The sequence below is a fragment of the Oculina patagonica genome, chromosome 7, assembly GCF_052425735.1.
Source record: "Oculina patagonica isolate OP01 chromosome 7, crgOcupat, whole genome shotgun sequence".
Taxonomy (NCBI): Eukaryota; Metazoa; Cnidaria; class Anthozoa; order Scleractinia; family Oculinidae; genus Oculina; species Oculina patagonica.
Genome location: NC_135764.1, coordinates 20,982,442 through 21,005,750, shown reverse-complemented (window position 1 = coordinate 21,005,750; position 23,309 = coordinate 20,982,442). Strand labels below are relative to the sequence as shown.

The following is a 23,309-nucleotide window of genomic DNA, read 5'->3' as shown; positions in this document are numbered from 1 at the left end:
GTGACATTGTTCTTCTTACTAGATTTTGACTACAGCGTCGTCGTCGCCATCGTTTGTCCTACATTCTGCTGCAGAGACATGCTGCAAAACCGTCTACACGAGGGGGCATCACATTCCTGCAACATTTTGTTCCTGCCACATTTCCTACAAACTTCAACGAGTTGAACATCCGTGTAACATGTCGCAGGAACAAAATTGCCGCAAAATTCGTGTTGCATGTGCCAAAACTTATCAGCACACAAGAGGAGACGTGTCGCTGCAACATGTCTCTGGGACATGTCCCTGCTACATTTTCTTGGGTGTGTACATAATGTGATTTTGTCGCTGCTACATGTCCCCGGCCGCTACACGTCCCTGCTTCATGTCATTACAGTGTGAACAAAACATGATTTTGTCGCTGCTACATGTCTCTGCGTCGATCTTGTCCCCACCTGTGCGGAAACCTTTATGCTTGTATTTTGCTGCTCCTAAGTGAAGATCTTAAGTCGGCTTTAGCTAAATTAATTTCTCTGTCTCTTGCCATCTTTCAACCGGCCTTTGGCAGCAGTGCAATGACCCGAAATAACGTCAAATGTCATCACTAGTAAGGATATGAAAATACGCCAGTACAGTCCGGGTGGTAATTTCGCATCAATTTTATTAGCTAGTGGTCTTTTTTCCAGTAAAACACTTGCGTCTTTATAATTAATCCTGATAACTTGATTTACATTGTTTAGGGTACAGTAATGCATATACATACGTTCAAGCGTTTCTCTCCTTCTGTCGTCATTTCCAGGGTTAGGTAACTGTGGCTGCCCATCATTTGATTCTTTTAGATTCTTTGTTGGATTCGTCTTCCCCTGGGTATCTCTCGAGTTGCCCAAAGCTATTAACCATTAGAAAAACCAAAAACCAAAAGAAGTGAGCGATTGTTGTTGTCGAAGACGTTTTAGCCTTTGCTCTATTAGCTTTAACTTTTTTTTTATAACCGTGGCATTCTCAATAATCGATAATAAGATCGAAATATGTTTTGAAATCATTTTTGCTCGACATACGGAGATTCATTGTTTCCAGCTTCTTTGAACACTAATCGACGCATATTTCTGCGTGAAAGTTTTGTTCTCTGAATGATGAATAATGAATAATGATTGTTAAGTTTGTGAAAAGTTGTCATCTGTTGTGTCAATTCGCATTGCTCCGTCATAGCCATTGATTACGACAGTAATTCATCATAAAACATAACATTAAACAATTGAACTTTATTTAAACACAGTATTTCCACTCAGGTAATTTTTATTTAATTTAATTTTTTTTTTATTTTTATATACAACAAAAACGTACTAATACTTACATATATATAAGATATTACAAAAACTTAAGACAGGTAAAAATTGTATTCTGCATGCTTTCCAAAAAGTGCAGTTTTTCATGCAGGCAATTTTAATCAATAGTTTATGCGTCCTGATGTTGCAAATTTCATAATTCCGTCTTTTTCTTATTGTGATTGTGTGTGTTTCAAAACTCTTTCATGGCCTCGGTTCATTTTTGTGGCTGGGAAAGTTTTCTATTTTAGTTTATGTGGCTTTTCTATGTGGTGTTACGAAGGAAATCAAAATTAAAGTAAAATTATATTGATGACAAAAAAAGTCCAGTCCAACGAAGTGTAACAAAGAACAAATAGACAAAAAAGACAGCAGTATCTCTGCGTTGGTTGGCTGTAAGACCCAGGGGCAGTTAGCGGGGGCGAGGGAAAGTCGAAACAGCGGGAAAAAATGGCGAAAAAAAGTTGGTGCAAAAACCAGTAGCCCCTGGGGAACGAGTCTTACCACACCAGTTCCAAACAGCTCTCTGAATGCTGCCTCCTGATTGAGCAGAAAAAATCTTTTGTATTACCTTTATATTATTCTGTCCTATGGGCGAACAATAACCTTGAGCGTCGCTTTTATGTGTTCGTACACGGCGGTTGTGGTATTGTCCATAATTTCATTTTAATTTACATCAGAAGCACACAGGTAAACAAGCCACTATTTATGATACCGCTGATAGGTCGAAACGAAAATTTCTCGGTAGATCTTGAAATTTCTTTCTTTCTAACATCCAAAATAATATCCCGGTTTTTTTCGGCTCGTTGATGTAAATTAAAATAAATGTCTGCTTATCTGGACAAAGACTCATTGGTCAGTTTTGCCGTGACGTTATTGGCTGTAAGACTCATTGGCATCTATCTGAAGGTAATAAATGCCTAATGTATCGCATCCTAGCTAGAAATGTTTGCACGGTAAAACAAAGACTTGAAACACTGAAATGATTTCGAATAAAAATACATACCAAGCAGCTTCTCTGCAATGCTTCTTCTTTTTATAGTGAAAAGGCCCAATGCAAGACGTCCAACCGTAGCGTCTGTCCCTTTTTGATCTAACCACATTTCCAGGACCTTCCGAGCTCTTTCTTTGTTTTCATTGCAATCTTGCTGAAGATCGTCAACTTTTGCTTTTGGTTCAATCTGAAGTTCTATTCCAAGATCATGCCAGCAGGTTCCTACGTCGTCCTTTATTTCCCTAATTTGCTCTGAAGTAATTACGTCCGTTCTCTGCTCAAAGAGACTAGCTGCCATACGAAAGGTACAAATAAAGTTATTATAAAAATATGAAGTTAGTTACTTCACAAGTCAGAAAATGTACACGTATGTTGTGGAATGGTGATCGTTTCCCTTGATGCCAATAGTTATTACGTTGATGAAGAACAGCCACCTCAGTGTTAAAATGTGAGCTCTGAGGACAATTATAAAAACTTGTTCTACTAATAGGACAAACCGTATACGTAGACTGATAACAATTGGTGCGCTGTTCTTGTTCGATACGTGAACACTGCTATCAATATTTCTTTTTTTATTTCATACAACTACTAAGAACGAAAGAAATTCACGAGTGATAAAAAGCCACCTCAAAACTTAAAATCAAGCCAAATCAACGATTCTACTTTACCTGCATTTTCCAAAAGAATATTTTAAAACAATGAAACGCACGCCGCGAGTTATCCACATAAACGTTTTTTTTTCAATACAAAGCATATCCGCTAAGTGTTATTTAATTAAAAAATAAAGAAGACTCGAACAGTGCTCTGTTTCTGCGTGTTGACATATGGCACGTGTAATGTTTACTCTTTGAACGATTTTATAGAACTGTTGTTGGTAACTAACGTTTCGACAACCCGAGTGGATGACGTCATTTTCATAGTCAAGTACGTGAATAGGTGTTGTCAGTTGATGATATTATAAGTCTAGTCTGGTTAAGCTGATTGATCAGTTGAGCCCTCTTTATTCCCTCTCCCTCCGCACCCTGTTTTCTGTTATGCTTATCAGTGATATGGCGGTTTCCCCCTCAGCTTTGCTGGGATGATGCTTTGTATGTTTTTTTTTTTAATTTGATCTCTTTCAGTCACTATTATGTAGATTAAAGGCCACACCTGTAGCCAAAAAGATCCCGAAACGGGGAGTTTTGTACTGAGCGCAGCCAAAGCAACACACACTGAGTAGTGATCAAGGCCATTCCCCAGTATTGCATTGCCAGTCCTACTGCGGATAGTCTTAGTACAAGGAATTCGAACTGAATTTTTGGTTAGACCTCACATTTGGACACAGTAGAGAGTTTTTGCACTATCTCTTTGTGACCTTTTTTTTACTATTTATTTTGTGATTCAATTTTTTTTAACGTTTTAAGTCTTTATACACCGAATGCAAATATGGCGAATCACTCGGTTGGTGCCTGGGACGAGCTGCATAAAAGCGAGGCTAGTCAGGCTTCGGTGTTTTGTTTTGACAATGGTTTTGTACAGAAGTCTTGCTTATTCGTCAATCTGGTGCGTTTCTTTTCGCTACTCCTATGAGTTGCTGTGTTTCTGAATACCACGAGAAGTGATAGAAGTGTTCACTGTTTGCCTCTTAGGGAAAAATTGGACCGATACAATTCGCTGAGACGAAAGAAAGGAGCACAAAGGAGTTCACAATCGCCACAGGAACTGTTAATAACGTTTGTTCGCTACATATAAGGTTAGAAGATCTTAGAAAAATGTGTAAGCGATCACATTTAGCTCCAAGTCGTTCTTATTTGGCTCAATGCTTTCACTAGCTTTAACTATCGGGGCAGTTGAATTTCATTCACTTGGTTAGTATTTGATCGTGCGATTCCGTGCGAGTGGATCGTACGCGAACAAAGCCGAACATGAACATCTTCTTTTGAGACAGAGGATGTCTTGGAAGTGGAGCTTTCCTTTACCTTGGGAAAGGTACTGGCCATGCAACTCGTGCTGGAACAGCACCAGACACCACATAAGCTCGTCATTTAAACGAAATTTTCTAAGATCTTCGAACCTGAAATGTAGCGAACAAACCTCAATACCGGTAGTTCTCGCGGCGATCGCGAATTCCTTTGTTTCGTCTCAACGAATTGCATTGATCCACTTTTTCCCTTAGAGGCAAACAGTGAACACTTCTATCACTTCTCGTGGCATTCAGAAACACAGCAACTCGTAGCAGCAGCGAAAAGAAACACACCAGATCGATGAATAAGCAAGACTTCTGTATGAAAGCATTGTCAAAACACAACACCGAAGCCTGACTAGCCTCACTTTCATGCAGCTCGTCCCAGGCAACAACCGAGTAGTCCGCCATATTTGCATTCGGTGTATGAAGAATATTATATTTTTTCTAGAAAGGATATTTTGTGCCCTTTTAAATGAGATATTGAAAACTTCATTGCTGTAAATACTTTTGAAGATATTAAATAGAACGTACGACATGGTCAATTTTGTATATTTTTGTTGTGACAAGAATTTCGAAATGCACAAACAACCGCAAACTACAAACAGTAAACTACCACTCGATTTTGTTGAGAAATAAATAAATACTCGACTTTTGAAGAACTTTAAATCCTTTAATTCCACTGCTTTTTTGTCATTTCAGCAATTTATAGCATGATAAATTTTGCATTAACTGAAAAACTCGGAAAAAAATTCCGAGTTCCAACCCGAGTTTCAACCCAGCGACTCACTTCAGCAATTTACAACGGTTAGTGAACAGCTTTTTCGATATCGGAGATCGAAACTTTCACGTGTTCGTTAGTCCGACGCTGCAAAATGATTTCGAACCGGTGTCCAGGCCAGATGGGAAAATACGGTACGCTGGAACGCGTGCAATTAGCCAATCAGATTCAAGGATTAAGGCTTTTGGAACACTGAGATGCTTAAGAAAACAAAAGAAAGTTAATCGTGAGTTACGTTGATATTGCAGAGTTGTCAACTCCACAATGGTATCAGAAGTGCTCTTAGTGGTTCAGCGAGTGTTTCGACTGATAAAGCCAGTACTGTAGTTGTTCTTGTAGAACACACGTTGAAGGTATTGCTTCGTAAGATAAGCCGTCCGGTGTCACAACAGTTCTTTTTAGAGCTACTCACACCCGGATAATCACCCTAATGTATATGAACTACTGATACTTCTGGGTTAAACCACTTACTATATTACTACTTTCTGGGCGATAAATAAGTGACAAACATGAAGCGAGCTTTAGCTTATGTCAATGAATGGCACTCACCTAAATCAGGAGGTACATCTTGCGAAGTAAATTGTCTGTTAAGCGGTGGGTTTATCTGTTTCTTAACAAAAGACGGGACAGCCGTTATTAACATTCCAAGACATTTGATCTTGGCATAAAACTTTTCTTGTAAAATCACTGAAATAGAAATCGCTTAGCTGCCCACATTTACGACTAAGTAATTGGCTGCGGTCACATCTACGACGTAATTAAAGTTTAACTTTAGTTACCGTAATGATTCGATTTAACGCCCTCCTTCCAATAAGCGCCCCTTCCAAATAAGCGCCTCCCTTCGAATGTGTTTTTGTCAATAAGCGCCCCTATTCCAATAAACGCCCCCATTCTAATAAGCGCCCCCATTCTTATAAGTGCCCCTATTCTAATAAGCTCCTTCTATTGTGGATAACTGCCCCTACTGAAGACATCGACGTCGAATAGATAAACGCATGAACATTCACCGTACGGTACACGTATTTATTTACTGCTAAAATGAACAATTCGTTTAAAAGTAACTGAACTTTCAACAATTTGCTACTGTTACAGTTTCTGTCATTGCTTGGTATCTTAATATTTGTTTAAGTTTTGTTTTGAGCATTTGGTTATTTCTCGAAAAATTAAATGAGTAAGCGCCCTGTTTCGAATAAGCGCCCTCCCTTGAGGTGCCAAAAGTATATAAGCGCCTCGGGCGCTAATTCGAATCCTTACGGTAGTCTCAAGTTACGTGACGTCATACCTAACTGTAGTTTGTGATTTCAGTTGACTTTGCGGTCACGCCAATGCAGTTAACTACAGTTAGTTCTAATTAGCTTTTGGATAATTTCGAATTAAAACTAGTTCATGGCAGCCCTTGTTGTTGGTCAGTTGAATGTAAAAAAAAAGTTGACCCAGTTTGTGTCCAGTTGTTCCTCTATTTGTTGTTTTTTTTATTATTATTATTTTTGTACGGCAACTCGGCGTCGTAGAAAAAATGGAATACGGTAAAACTTTTGACGGATGCTAGACGCCCAAAAAATCAAGCGTTGTTTTTGCTAACATTGGCTGCGGTCACATTTAGGCTACTAACTATAGTTAAGACGGGGATAGTTATAGTTAGCTATTTCGGTAATGTGACCGCTTCTCTGCTCATTCTAACTATAGTTAGAAAATTTACATGTCGGTGATCCCAAACGATGCAGACTAACTATAGTTATACCCAAGCAGGGTTTATGGGTAAGTCTTAAGTTTACAAACGAACAACCACTCAGAATGTGAAAATTATTTTCGCACGTGTGAGATGAACATTAAGAGGCAGTCGCCATAATTCCGGTCTGCCGATTTTCGGATCAGTAACACAATTGCCTTCAAACTTTGCCCACGAGTCTATGTTAATTCAAAAGCAAATGAAATCACCTTAGTTTTTGCAAATATCGCAAAATAATTTTTTTATGAATTTTTTTCGATTGGACCGCGACTGGCCTATTTTTAGCAATGGCGACAAGTGAAAAATAGGAAAATTGTCGAGTTCATCGCTTCAAAATTATAAAATATTAGGAATTGTTATACCTTTCCTGGATTAAATTAGACCTTTATTTGTACAAAGCACACAATTTCGGTTCGTCTAAAAGAAACTTACAATACGAAATAATTTTTTGTTTGCAGCCTACTTCGCCATAAACGCCAACAGCTCAAAAATGCACATTTTCAACGGGCCATTGCGCTAAAGTCCAACTACTTCCGCGTAATATTTGTATCCATGCCAACTAAAAAGAAGTCAAAGAGCATAGAAATGTAGAAATATGTTGTGGTTTAAGCGAATTTTTAGCGTACTGTACAGGCCCGCAAATGATCCCGACCCGCAAATGATCCCGGGACCGCAAATGATCCCCAAATTGGACCGAAAATGATCCCAGGACCAGAAATGATCCCCAAATTGAACCACAAATGATCCCCGGACCGGAAACAGTCGCCTTACCGCAAATGATGGATATGCGTGGACTATAGAATTTGGACAGGGGATTTAAATTTATTTAATCCATTTCTTTATAAATAATACAACAATAAGAACAACGCGAGAGAATGTACCGCATTTGAACGTTTTTATTCAAAACCACAACTTTATCGATATAGCTGATAAATATGCACCGATTACTAAACTAAAGCGTGGCATAAAGTTTAACAATCCAACCAACAGAAATATGAACTCTCTCCAATCAAGGGATGATTTATTTGCGGCGAAATGCTTTTAGCTGATAGCCATGCATTCACACGCAGTCACGCAGCGTTCATAGCGACAATGTCTAGACGAAAAGTTTGGAAGAAAGTTGTGTTTTGTTGCTGATTTCAATCATATCGATCTCCGACTCTTGTTTTCGAGCTACTCTATTTCGAAATTTGTGGTTTATTTTTTTCTTTGAATGTCTTTATCAAGCCACTGAAATAAATTCTGATACAGGATTTTCACAATGTTCTGGAACTTAAAGGCAACTGAAAATTCTCTAAAAAACGGCTGACTTCATTTTCCCGTAGTTTTCAGTACAGATTGATTGGCGGTAGGAAATTTGCACGTGTAAAAGTTGACAGCTCTACGCGTGCGTTATGCAAATAAATCTACCCAGAGACGCTGTGGTGGTAATAACTCAATCGTTTACTGTATTTCATTTAATACTTGCAAGAACGAATTGCGAAGGAAAATGTGTTTTCAAATAATGGTTTGAAAATAAACTACAAATCTGTCATAATCTCCAAAATTCGCACGTAGAAATCTTGTGCGCTTCCAAGGAAAAAGGAAGCTCGTGTCTACCTTGGTTAATTAGACAGCAGAGGCGTCTTCGAAGATTCATGTTTATTTCTTAGGTGCGTTTTCTAAATGAAAACTTAGATAGTCACATGTTTGTTATTTAGCGCATTATTGTCACCGCTTTTTATCGTTGCGTTTATGCCTGAGAAACTTGTCTTTTATAAATACAAAGTCCACGCCATTCCAAGTATTCTGTTGTTTCATTTACACAAATCATTTCCGGTACTGGGATCATTTGCGGTCCAAATTGGGATCATTTGCGGTCCCGGGATCATTTGCGGGCCGGAATCATTTACGGGCCTGTACAGTACCCAGGCAGCAACTTTGCTGTTGTTGCGAGCATGTTTATTTACATTGACACAAGAAAGTCGCTCACGCGAAACGAATTTAGCATGAATAACACAATATTTCGCAAACGTCCTAGCTTAACAAAACTTTGAAATAACAGCTGACACAACAAAACATCATTTAAGACCCGAAAACCTCACCAGCTAGTCAAAAATATATATACTGTCGCCTACCTGCAAGACAACCGCACAAGGTCAAGTCCGCCATGTAATTAGATTTCGCATTCCTTTCTAGTTTTCGTCGAGCATAGTATTCGCAGAAAGTTTCGAATTGAAACCATTGCCCATAAAACACTTTGCACAAACCATATGATTCCGATAATCTGAACAAATGAAGGAAAGTAGCGGGCAGCACAACCGAAAAAATTAACCGAACAAAATACATTCGACAATACATCGGCTTGAACGCGAACGTTGATTTGAAAGTTGTGTCACGCAATCTAATCTAACCACGTTATGTGCCAACTGAAGAAATAATTCTCCAAGAGTCAATAATTGACTGTACAAAATTTTAAATATTGTTTCACGCTGTCCGGAGCCTGATGTTGTGCTGTCTTCGTGTGCACCATTTTGGTGAGTTTAATTGAAGCCAAGCGTGCATTATTTACCTATTGTAGGTTGTTTTGATTTTCTGATTTCGACCACTTCCGGTATATCTTCCTTTCTTGATGTTACCATCTGTAAAATTTTTCGTTCACTTTTCAAATACAAAAAACTCACTTTAGTAAAATGATATATAGTTTCTGTTAAGTTGTAAAAAATTATGTAAATGATAAAGATAAGCGGATGATCAGGAATGAAAAAAGCAGAAACAAAAAGAGGCCTATAAAACCCGCCGCCATCCAGCACATGTCAATCATACTTTGTCTTGTTCTCGTGAAGTTTTCACATTTTCCAACAAAATGGAGGAGTTGTGCTTTCTGTCATACACTTCGAAGTACAAAGGTAGTTGTGGTAATTCGAGGGGAATAACCGAGCCCGTTCGCCTTGGAGATTGTAATGATTCCGTAGTCAGGCCCGTAGCCTGGTTTTTGCACGGGTAGGTTCGTTTTCTCTTAAAGCGGACCAAACAGTTGTAGACTGAACATTTGCTTAGTAATTTTTTCTCTTTATTCACTTTAGCAGTGCACACAAAATGCTATCAGGGGCGTTACAAAGCCAGCTTTGAAGAGCTGTAGACTAAAGGGCGCGCGGAAGGGAGAGTTCAGGGACTGGACTATAGACCTGGTTAACTGGCCCGTAAGGGCCGCCGTTTTCGAGGATCCAACAGGGGGTACGCTTCCATGGGGATTTTTTTTTTACTTTATGGCGATTTTTCTTTTATTTTGGAAGCACATAAAGTCTAAGATTTCACAACAGAGGATTGCACTTAGTATTTTCACTCATTCCTATATAAACGAGCTTTTCTTTAACGCCACATAGCATTGTACGTGTTTGCATTGGTCCGGAGCTAGTTTTCACTTGCGCGATGAGCCTTGATCTCATCGCGAAAGGGTAGAGATATGTGATCCGTTGCCAGTAAATATTGCCTTTCATTTTAACTTGAAAAAAGCTCCAGCCTGAACTGAAAAAATACGATGCTGAAAAATTTGTATGCCCTAGAGTACTAGCCTATATGCTGGCCAAGCCATTACCACCGTTACGTATCAGAGTTTATTGTCTACGGGGTGTAAGTGAGCTCAACAGCCTACTTTCGTTCGCGTCAAGGTGCGCAGGAGTATCATAGTGGATGCATAGAAGAGCAAGGTTAGACAAGCGACTTTCCCCATCGATGCTCGCATTCAGTTGCTACAGCATGCAGATGTCGATGGCTTTAAAAATGAGACTTTTGCATACTAGAATTAAATTATATTTAAAGCGTTTTGCTTAAGCCTACCCTTCCGAATTCTCAGAACTTGTTGAAATTTGTTAAACGGGCTGCAATATATATTCAAATCAGTGGAATCAATATGAGATGCAGTTGTGTCACGATCTGCCTTTGGTTCCAGTCTGAAAACTGAAAAAGAGGGGAATACAGGTGAAAGGTTTACTAGTTTATTATGTTATTTTTGTTGAAAATAAATTCACTCCTGAATACAAATAACGTCAGTGAAAATTCTTTTAAGCGGACAATATGCGGTATCATTCCGCAGACCGGACCTTTTCAATGGGGGGGGGTCGTCCGAACCCCCCCCCCCACCCCCCAGCCTACGGGCCTGGTAGTTAACCACTTAACTTCGTGCCATTGTATTGTATTGTATTTGTCGCGGGAAATTTGACGGAACACGAACTTATTTTGGCCAGAGCCGGTGTTTTTGAATTGCCTCCATCAAAGGCAAGTAAAATGTTTATATGTCCTAAGCATCGTCATTCACTTGGGGAATACTGGAAACAGCGCAGGCCATGCCAGTATCCAACCCACCGCGGTTGTAAGAAAGCCATCAAAATCATTCAAATGTTGAATGTTCGGATGGCAAAGGAGATTATGAAACTCCATGGAGTGGTTGTCCCGATTGGATCAGGTTGGTAAACCTAGTTCACATTACATTCATATAAACGTAACAGAGATTTTGTTTTATTGGCCTCTGTACTCGCTCGCCTTCGCGTAAAAAAGAGACATTATACAGAACACTCAGTTTCAGTATTTTCTTGTTAAGGAACAATGTGTGCCACACCGTAAACACAACACATATCAAACAAACATTTTTAACCATTTCTGATGTAAATGGAGCTTAAACAACTGCAATCTACAGTGAAGTTTCCCTTCATGCGCGAGCGACCTAACACCCCCCCCTCCCCCCCAACACACACTTATACCGGAAGTGGTCAAAATCAGAAAATCAAAACAACCTACGTAGAAACTCTACGTAAATAATGCACGCTTGGCTTCAATATAAACTCACCAAAATGGTGCACACGAAGAAAGCACAACATCAGGCTCCGGACAGCGTGAAACAATATATAAAATTTTGTACAGTCAATTATTGATTTCTTCAGTTGGCACATAACGTGGTTAGATTAGATTGCGTGACACAACTTTCAATCAACGTTCGCGTTCAAGCCGATGTATTGTGTTCGGTTAATTTCTTCGGTTGTGCTGCCCGCTACTTTCCTTCATTTGTTCAGATTATCGGAATCATATGGTTTGTGCAAAGTGTTTTATGGGCAATGGTTTCAATTCGAAACTTTCTGCGAATACTATGCTCGACGAAAACTAGAAAGGAATGCGAAATCTAATTACATGGCGGACTTGACCTTGTGCGGTTGTCTTGCAGGTAGGCGACAGTATATATATTTTTGACTAGCTGGTGAGGTTTTCGGGTCTTAAATGATGTTTTGTTGTGTCAGCTGCGCTAAAAATTCGCTTAAACCACAACATATTTTTACATTTCTATGCTCTTTGACTTCTTTTTAGTTGGTATGGATACAAATATTACGCGGAAGTAGTTGGACTTTTGCGCAATGGCCCGTTGAAAATGTGCATTTTTGAGCTGTTGGCGTTTATGGCGAAGTAGGCTGCAAACAAAAAATTATTTCGTATTGTAAGTTTCTTTTAAACGAACCGAAATTGTGTGCTTTGTATAAATAAAGGTCCAATTTAATCCAGGAAAAGTAAAACAATTCCTAATATCTTATAATTTTGAAGCGGTGAACTCGACAATTTTCCTATTTTTCACTTGTCGCCATTGCTAAAAATAGGCCAGTCGCCGTCCAATCGAAAAAAATTCATAAAAAATTTATTTTGCGATATTTGCAAAAACTAAGGTGATTTCATTTGCTTTTGAATTAAGATAGACTCGTGGACAAAGTTTGAAGGCAATTGTGTCACTGATCCGAAAATCGGCAGACCGGAATTATGGCGACTGCCTCTTAATATGCAAAATAAAGCGTGAAGCGAGGAAAAAAACAACAACATGCCAAATAATTACATATAGCCAATGTTAACAAAAATAAAGCTTGAATTCTTCATCGTCTAGCATCCGTTAAAAGTTTTACCTTGTTTTACTTTTTTCTACGGTGCCGGGATGCCGAACAAAAATCGGAAAAAAATATAAAGGAACAACTAGACACGGCTTTTGCCGGTCAACTTTTTTTTTACATTTAACGGATCAACAACAAGGGCTGTCATGAACTTATTTTTAATTCGAAATTATCCAAATGCTAATCAGAACTAACTGTTGTTAACTGCAATGGTGTGACCGCAAAGTCGACCGAAAGCACTAACTACAGTTAGATATGACGTCACGTAACTTGAGACTACCGTAACTGTAGTTAAACTTAAGTCACGTCGTAGATGTGACCGCAGCCATTGGTTATTTGTAATTTCTTGACATGTTGTTTTTCTCCCCCCCCCCCCTTGTTTCACGCTTTATTTCGCACGTGCAAAAAGAATTGTCACATTTTGATAAGTTATTCCTTTGTAAACTTAACCCTATTCAGACCGGGGGGGGGAGGGGGCTTTTGAGGCCCGCGCTGACTTTGAACTTTTATAACTTTTTTAAGATTTAACCAAACGCTGCCAAACTTTCTCAGTTTTCCTAAAATTTATCTGGCAACAATATGGTAGGGTTGGATGATGTGTCAGGAACTTTAAATCACCATGGCAACGTCATTTTGACAGGCATGTTTCCCCAAATTTGTAATTTTGCGTGTTTCTGTTTATGAAAATCAACTTAAATGACATTATTTTTACATTTTTACGGGTTTAAAGCACATTTTTATTTATTTTGAGTACTTTGCAGTGATTTTGGGTGGTTTTCTGGCATTTTGGAAAAAATTTGAAATCCAAGATGGCAGATCCAAGATGGCGGCTGTTTTGGCATCATGATGAAACTGTCACGTGATGTGACGTCACTATCCCACGTGACGTATACCAAAAGAAAGAGTTTCGGACGTACAATACATCTTATAAGTTTCATGGTGATTGCTTTAATATTCTGGAAGTTACATGGGGGGGGGGGGCGGTCTCAATAGGGTTAATAAAGGTATCACGGAAAGAAAATTGGCGTTTTCGTTAATTAATGGAGCACGAAAAGAAAAAATTTGAGACACCGTTTTTTAGACCAATATATGTAGCACAAATTCCACATAACTCATGTAAATGTGTTCTCAAATAAACCTAAAGTTGCACAACATCATAATTACAAAGAAAATGCTGACGTTGCTTATTATGGTCTATATGATGTAAACAAAATCCTAAATTACAATCTTTATTCAGTAAGCTTTCAGAAAATATATATTTTATTGGGGTTACCATTGATGGTTTGCACACAATTTGACTTGGGACGACGAAAACGCCAATTTTCCTTCCGTGATACCTTACCCATGAACCCTGCTTGGATATAATTTTAGTTAGACTGTATTGTTTTGGATCACCGAGGCGAAATTTTTTAACTATAGTTAGAGCGAACACAGAAGCGGTCACATTACCGAAATAGCTAACTATAGTTATCCCTGTCTTATAACTAGTTGAAATACCACTACACGTACGCACAATATTTTTGGACATTGCCAAGTATCCCTCTGATCTACGCCTATTATGTGTCTACCTTTCTTGAAACAAATACCTGCGATAGGGATGTTGGAGAGACTTCAATGGTACACAGCGTTTCTCTGCCTTCTTTGATCTTTTTAAAGAACGTTATCGAAGGATCACAATGACCCTCTTCATAACGCACTGCGATTTTTTTCAGGAACCTTCCATGACCAAGAAATCTGAGAGAAAAAAAAAATTAAGAGAACTTGTGCATTAACATGTAAGATATCCGTATAGCTTCTGTCTAAGCAAACAATAATGATTATTTTACCTTTATAGTTTTTGGTCTTCAGACAAAGAGAAATAACACCGGGCTTTTTCTTGACGTTAGCTATTTAGAAAATTGATTCTTCAACGTAAGCTATGAAATGGGATTTTGCATGATTATCATGCCTGATCGTTACTTAATAAAGAGATGAAATCGCACCCGGGTGCATTGTTGAGTTATATAAGCACGTGGGAATTTTTAAGAACACGAGAAAGGTGCATAGAGAGAGTGAGTGCTTCTCCCACTTAAAAAACACCAAATGCTTATATAACTCAACAATGCACGTGGAGTAAAATTTTTATTTCTTTTACGAAATGTAAACGACAAACTCTAGTTAAGACATTTAAACGAGAAAACATTTGCTTTCTCCTTACATGTACGTCCTTTCTTTCTATTGGCTTAAATGCTGAATGAAGAGCAAAACCGTTCTTTTTGTGGTAAGAAACAAACGTTTTTAAAACGTCAAAAACGATTGTGAAGAAATTATTGCAGCAGAAGGAATTTTGAAAAACTTGAAGCAGTTCCCTGATTCACTGATTTTTGCGTTCGGGCGGATAAAAAATAATTTGCACAGAACCGACGGTACAAGAATGGTCAAGAATTGAACATGCCGCCAAGCATTTCGCTTTGAATCGTCGTGGAGGATGATCGGCTGTGTATTTTTCCCACTGTGCCTGACACTTCTGCTGTTTGGAGCTGACTTACAGGCTCATCACTTCGCAGAGACTTCTGTGTTGTGTGGTTGGCCCCTTGTAAAGTACTGGACAGAACATCACTGCATTTTCTGAGCTGGGTAGACGACGGGCGAGAATTGTAATGCTGGAGACTGTTCGGGTTTCTGTGGCCCGAAATGTGGCAGATGTGGCGATCTGACAAACCGGCTTCTGACCACAAGGTTATCACTGTATCCCGAACACAGTGATTTGTGTAAACTTTGGAAAGCTTGACCTTTGTACTTATTTCTTTCATCATGTTTTCGAGAGGTCTGACACCAAACAGACGGTTCTCATTCCAGACTTCATTCCAGTCGCGCTGAGGTTGCTGAGAAAGAGCTTCGCATTTCGGATTTAGCTTGGAGATATACAAGCTCCGCGCTCGATAGTCGTTGGTCTCACTCTCTGTTTCGTACGAGCCGTCTTCTCGAAGCTTGAAGTCCACCAGGGTGGTTTTTGCTGGTCTCGTCGTGGGTCATAGTGACATATAGTTCCTGCCTTGCTCATCCGCTGCAAATTCAAAACTCGTCGACTTCAAACTTCTCTGCCCTTTTCGACCTCTTCTACACCAGTACAGGAAGACGATAAGTTTAACTCGGTCTTTAACTAATTTGTATTTCGAAAGGATAGCTGTTAAATGATATAAACAACAGCTGCCAGAAAACATGTAATTGAATAAACGAGTGAATGTTGCTTTCCTGTCGACAAAAATGTAAACAAGTGTGAAGTCTCTATACGGAGCACTTTTTCATTTCTTTAATTAAAATCGGTTTTACGTTTTAGTGTTTGTGATGTGTATTGTAGTCCGTATTTACGTAAACTTATATTTAATGTAAGTTTCCTTACTTTTCAGGAAAGAGTTAATAGCTCAATTTGTCGAGCTCTTCGTAGCTTTTGCTTGCGTTTCCACCAAAAGCGGGTTTCTGCAAACCGTTTATTCTTTTCAATAGGTGCCTCACTTTGACTGTAGCACTCTTTAACACCGTCACTTATGTCGGTGGTCAGGAATTCGAACTCGTATTTTTGTAGCCATAATGGCCGGCGGACAGACTGGTTCTCAAATTTTGTCCTCGGCAAAAAAAACAAAAAAAAACAAAACAAAAATCCATGACGTAGCTTGCGTGCATATGTTGAGTAATAATGCACGCGCGACGTAGGCAGCCTGCTTTATGGAGTGATAATGAACCCAAACTGACCAACTATAGCGCTGGCAATAACTTGAGCATTTTTTAATTTGGAATAAAAACTTAGGATTAATTTTTAAATTATGAGGAACACAATTAGCACAGAATAACACTGATAAAATAGAGTGTTACTTATAGAGTGCTACTTACAATCTACATAATACCTGAAAGTAGACGTGTAATCTTTAGTAATTTTCGAGAGTCTTAACTTTAACTTTAGAAATGTCCATGGGGCCGAGAAATCAGAACCACTTTTTCTTAATTAACGAGAATATTTAAACGGATACTCGGAGTTGGCGATCGCTGCTTAGAAGCTGGTTAAACAGCAAAAGTAGTAAATATTGCACAGGAACTTCGTATTGTGCATGCTGATCAGTGTCAATCGTTCAACGACAAATTTTCAGTTTAAATCACAATATTGACAAAACATTTTCACACGCTTGTTTGGAATTTTGAGCTGAAAGCATAGCAAAAGAAGCAATTCGTTACTGCACCTATTAAGCCCGGGCCAAACGAGGGTAGAAGTTGAGTCTCATAAGAGTGCCTTCGCCAACTCTCATCGACTATCATCAAACGAGGACGAGCGTCCATAAAACTCTCTTCGATTATCACAAAAAAGGTTTGAGCACGTTCAAATCCGGAATTGGGTGTTCACAACTTCCCAAAAGTTAATGGCCATGTTCCCTCGTTTCCTGAAATCGCTGAGGAAACCTTAAAGTCGATGAGAGCGGATGATAGTCGGCGAGAGGGCATAAGAGTCTCAGGCCATGCAAATGAGAGCGAGAGTTTGCAGTTTCATCAACTCTTGTCCTCGTTTGGCCCGGGTTTATTAGTGATACTTACCTTACGTAGATATCTTCATTATCACCGTGTTGTGTGCGGTGTGGAATAATTGTCTCTGGAAATGAAACAAAAGCCCAATCTCCACTGCTTAGATCACAGTCTGATGTACCTTCTCCATGACGAATTAAGGTATATTTTGAAGATATTTCCTTCCATACGTTCATTGCCACGTGAAGTGGGTAGCAGCAAAGAACCATAAGGTGCTCTAGGGGATCTCCTTTGTCACACAAGCAAGCTAAAAACTCTGCATGTTGTGTAACCGACGAATCTTGAGGGACCTTGATATTGGGTTCGACGGTAGAATCAGCTAGGATCACTGTATACCTGAGACAAAAATAGCCCGCCGTATTATAGGAAATCGATTTTTAGCGGCCACAGCTATGCGTGGATCCCAGATTCCATTCACTGAGGTTTTGCTTTAATCAGAAAACTGGTCTGTTTCTAGTCTAGTGTAAATAGGATATTAACCCTTTACGACAATAAAAATAGTTGAGGTGGTTTATGCACGCCCTGTGTTTTCCTTTTACAAGATACAATTCATTTTGCTTTGAAATAAAGGCCATGAGTTTGCTCTACATTTTACCAGAACAATAATGGTTGCTAAAAATATCATTTTATATTTCTTAAAGTGGCTCGTAATGGTTTATATATTCCCATCTTTGGCATTCGGTTACAGCTACACCAATAATGTTGAGCTTAAACATTTAGTAAAACTTAAAAAAAAAATTACCAATGAACAACTAAATTTAAATCACCGAGCACGTGACGTCAAAAATCGTTGCAATGGCAACGGCCAAAGTGGTAAAAGATACGTTATTTTTGATGTTTTGAGGCTAAATCTTCAAACTAGACGGTGAAAGTTGTTGGCTTTTCATATATTTTTATCAAATTTACTGAAGAAATGATATTTCGAAGTTATCTTGACTCCATTATCAATTACAGTGTAGATGTAAAATAACGGTCGAGTTTCAAGTTTTAATACAAATAGAGGTGACAGAGTATGTTAGAATATCTAAATAAATAGCGCGAAATGCATGCAGAAGTGATGACGTTCTACAAAGGATCTTAAATATGTTCAGGAAATTTGTCAAAAATTAACGTAAATAAAAGTTCAGTGGATCCTCGCTTTACGGAACCCGCTTAATACAGAAAGTGTTGTTTGTCCATACATTTTCTCTAACATTAACTCGCTTATTATGGACACCGGTTAATAATGGACAACAGACACTTTTTTCTGTGACCCAAATGAAACACTATCATATAAAGTTAACCCCGCTTTATGGTCACTTTATGGTGCATCGTACATATTCCATTTGTAACGATGAAGTGCTTATTGCACCCTGTTAGAAAAATGAAAACTTTCTACAGGCTATGTGTCTTTTTTTCTAGTTGCGTGAAATTGTAGCGTCACCGGACCACACAAGCCCCTGATTTTAAATGGCACCAGATAAAACAAATATACGTTTCAAGGCAATTGCCCCTTCTTCATTGGAAAAAATTGAGCTGGCACTTAAATTTTTTACACTGACGAAGCGAATGCAACATATTTCTTATATTTGGCCCATTGTTCTCGTTTACAAAGGCCAATTATTTTACAGATATCTTCTCACTGGATCTAATAGCATTTGCCAAATATAATTTGTGTTTTTCGTTTATATCTTTTATTAGTCCTTTCGTACTTTTCAGGAGAATTTTGCTTTGGGTTCTTCGCGGCGATTACTTGTTGTGCTATTAAGAAGGAATTTCTACTCAGACCGCGCCAAAATGAGAATTAGTGGCACAAAAATTAAAAATCACAATTCTTCCTATTTCGCCCAAAGAAAGCCTATGGTAGGCCTAGAATCGTGGTGGGATTTTTTTCTTCAAATATTCTTTAAGCCGGTCAAAAAATTACAAAACCGTATTGACCCCACGAGTCTTCAAAAACACACAATGTAAACATGACTCATACCGTCTCGTAAACTTCGCTCTGGATCATTCGCGTTAAATAAAACCCCGTTTTTGAGCCTAGAAATGTACTTTTGAAGCGTTTATAAGTCATTTGAGTCCAAGTTTTCTTCTTTAAGTTAATTTTCAAGGTCACGGCGAGCCGCTGAAAATTACTAAAATTCGGTTGCTCGAAATTCTTAATTTGGCGCTCTTTTTCGAGAGACAATTTCCCTACCCGGTAAAACTGCAAATTACTTGAAACTCAGATATTTTAAAAGGGGAAATGCTGTTCTAAAACCTGATGTAAAAATTTGTTTAGGGCTTTTTATAAGCGCTGCGTCCGAAAGCTCCCAAAATACGGATAAACACAACATTACCTGTCACTTCACTGTAATTAACAGCAACATGCTTTCGACCAGCAAATCAAAAACGTCTTGAATCCAATGTTCCGGCTTGTATTTCTCGGATTTTTGGATGTAAAACACCGCAAAATGTTCCTGTTTGACTCATCTTCAATGCGATATTATCCAAAGTATCGAGTGAAAGGCATATTTAGACTCCTGTGCGAAAGCGTGGAGACAGCGAAATTAACCAATACATCTCCGTGTTGACATTCAACTTTACAGCCTTTGTACGATTCTCTCGGAATTCTCAGATCTGCTGTCTCATCCACATCACCTGTTAAACGGCAGTCCATAATAAAACCTTCTTGTGTCAACGCTTTTCTTTCTGAACTAAAATACTCGATTGCTGTTCAACACGGTCCATTCAGAAACCGTTGACCTCCGATCTTAACTGAATTTGCATGTCACGCAACGGCTTTGTTATGGTCACTCGTCAGGTTTTCGTTGCTTGATTTCCATAAATGGAAAAATATATATATTAATTAATATTCTTCGGTATTCGTCTGTTCAACACCCCAGAAAGATTTTGTTTAACGTACCTGAATAACATATTACATACATATATCACAATCTCAGTGTATTTTCGAGTATTATGTCTGTTATGTCACAGGATACGTCGATCCATCTTAATGTGTGGTCTAACAGAGAAAGTTTATTGATATAGCTCTCATTAAACAGATAAAACTTGCTAGTTTATTACATCACTTGATAATTAATTACACATTACTATACAGGCACGTGAAGTTAAAAAGTTTACATTCTGCATAATTGTTATCCCTCGAACGTTGAAGCAAATTTCCACCCGAACCGTGATACGGGGGGGGGGGGGAGGGGGTGAGGAGAGGGGGTGCGCGGAAGAGAGAGTTCCGGGGACTGGACTACCGAAAGTGTTGTTATATTTACCTCAGCCTGCTAAAATTGACATAGTTTGGTTAGCTAATCAAGTTATTATGCTCAAAAGCTGGAAAAATAAATAAAAATGACGAAAATGAATATTTTGGCTATAATTATGACGTTTCCATGGCAAGGTCAAAAGTCCTTGACACACATAGGTGACAGATATATCCGAAAATTTTTGCAATGGGTAAATGAACAGAAAGTTCCAGTATCATGAAGAAATTCCTCTTTTCAAATTTACGAAAAAAATCTCAAAGGGCGGCACACGTCCAGGGGATGTTAACCGAACATCAATTAGGCCCTGTTTATACGTCGAATTTAATTTAGACAAATTTAATTCAAATTAAATTCGTCGATTAGTCGACGTTAATTGCTGCCTAATTTAGACGTCGAATTTAATTCAACCGAATTTAATCTTTCACTCGAGTCTTAAGCACTTCTGACCAGTGGCGGGGATAATTCCCGCCGGCAAAAACTAACGGGAGGTCGCGAAATTTTTCGGAGCGCGCAGATTTAACCAAAACAACCTGGCGAGGTTTACGAAGGCATTATTGCTGGAGAAAATATCCGGAGAAAGACAGCGGAGAAGGCAGCTGCGACGTCGAATGTTGACACTGGTAGTGATGAAGAAAAGTTTTCTTGCGCGTGTTTACTGCTGTTACAATTAGTCGATGATAAAGAAGTTCAGCGTCACCGGAGTTGTCGTCGCAGTATCAGAAATACATGTGATGTTGGGAATTGGTCTGGGCGACATACGATGAAGGAAGATTCAAGAAAGCGTTTCGACAGTCAAGAAAACATTCAACTTTATTTTAAAGAGCATTCGACCCGACATTGAGAAAAATACCGTGACAGAAACTCCCCCAGGAGCACACTGCAAACAGTTACCAACACTTTTGTTTGCCTCCCATCCCACCGTTTCTTCATTTTCTTCAGCAATCGAACATTCCAACCGAACATACACACTTCTCCCACAAGCTATGCATGAATATTTTGTGGTCCTGTCGCAATTTATGCAAGCGGACGGCATTTTTCTCCTCCACAACCGACGACATAGTTCAACAACGTGCGAAGAACGGGAGAAGACGCCTGTGCGCATGCGACAAAAAAAAACTTTCCACGAATCTACCACGGGCTCAATGTGGATACATTATGATAATGTATGCATTTAATTCGATGCGTTTGTTGTGTGACGTCTAAACTGAAGACGGGCTATCAATATTTTTTTCGTCCTACCGCGACGAATACAACGTCTTGGACGAATTTAATTTACCAGACGAATCTAATTCCATTTAAACGTCGCACAATCGTCGAATTTAATTGCTTAATGGTCCTTGAATTATTTTCGTCCCAATTAAATTCGACGATTGTGCGACGTATAAACAGGGCCTTACTGAGTATTATGCTGCCTCTTTGCAACAAATAAAATTTTCAGGCCTGAATTGAGCAGTTTTTAAGCAAACCAAACGGAAGACACCACCTTTTTAATCGAAACTCGTTATTAAACGCGTACTAGTGCTACTCGGCATCGATTAGCCCCTCTACGCCAGCCAATTTCCAAAGAAGAGCGATGAGCTGGACAAATTGTCCACGATGAAATGTCGCACGGAAGCGAGAATATGGATGCACGTGCTAAAATAAGGTCAACTTCAGAGTACACATCCCTGATCCACTGCGAGTGTGCCCCGAAATATCTCGTTCACATGACAATACCGTAACAACGACTTCTCGTTCGTATCGTTTGTCGGAGGCGCAAGCACCTCCAACTAGTTTCTGAAAGGAGCAAATGACCTCTATCAACAACTACTGCAGATTTATCGATTACCAAACCGTGGGAAATGTTCAACTGAAGTGAAGCCACTAAATGCAGGCTAATTAGATTACGGCTCTGTAAATATTGTCTGTTTCTAAGACGTTTTGTTACTTTTTTTATTTTTTTTTTTTATTTTTTATTTTTTATTTTTTTTTTTTTTATTGAGAACAACAAATTTTCTTACAATACTAACAATACTTACAATACCACAAATTACTTAAACAAAACTAACATTACTTACAATACTAACATTAACTACATTACTTACAGTTACTAACAGTACAAGAAAACATTGTTAACAATACTGACAATACCTTATATCCTAATAAAATACTGGTGTTACCTACCATATTAACATTACAAAACTTACAATACTATCTAATTTACAATACTGTATGTGCTTATTACTTATTTAAATCTACATATATATTTCTCTCTTTTTTTTTTCTTTTCTTTTTCTTTTGTTTTTTGCTATGCTTTCAGTGATACTAACAATGCCTCATGCCACAATTACAGTGCAAAAAAGGAAAAAAAAAAAAAAACAGCAGAAAAACTATGCATATATACAAATAACAATGACGCTACAGCAACTACTTAGTAAAGGAAACAGTCGACTAGATTAAATTTTTCAAAAAAAAAAAAAAAAAAAAAAAAAAAAAAAACTACATAATGGCTAGACGGATCTATAAATAAATTTCACATTTGAAAAAAAACTAAACCAAGACGTTTTGTTACTTAACGAAATAGCCTTTGTGCATTTTTTAAGGCCGACAAGCAACTTTGTTTTTTTATTTCGCTCGCTGATACTTAAAATGCTCTTAAACGTTTCTGCGTTTTAAAGTTTCAACAAGTTTGCCACTGTTGCAATTAGTACATTTTGAACGCTCGCTTACTGTATCCGAGCCTTTTAGTTTGAAGTTTTGTTGACCGGTTTTGTGTATTCCTTTAATTGGACAACAAAACGTTGTACCCGTTGACTAGAAATATTGAAAATACTCGATTTTTGTTTTATGTACTGTAAAAACGAAAATTAACTGATTTACAGGGTTAAAA

General features: G+C 38.4%; 1 protein-coding gene across 1 annotated transcript in view; it reads right to left on the bottom strand.

Annotated features, from left to right (window-relative positions):
• Window positions 1–500: 500 nt before the first annotated feature.
• Window positions 501–23,309, bottom strand: part of LOC144659277 (uncharacterized) — a 42,185-nt gene continuing 19,376 nt past the window's right edge. Inside the window, exons 3-7 of the mRNA XM_078519698.1 lie at window positions 17,214–17,537; window positions 14,237–14,384; window positions 5,568–5,628; window positions 2,308–2,586; window positions 501–865 (exon numbers count right to left, since the gene is read on the bottom strand). Coding sequence (XP_078375824.1) covers window positions 501–865; window positions 2,308–2,586; window positions 5,568–5,628; window positions 14,237–14,384; window positions 17,214–17,537 — 1,177 coding nt within the window. The remainder of the gene's footprint in view (window positions 866–2,307; window positions 2,587–5,567; window positions 5,629–14,236; window positions 14,385–17,213; window positions 17,538–23,309) is intronic.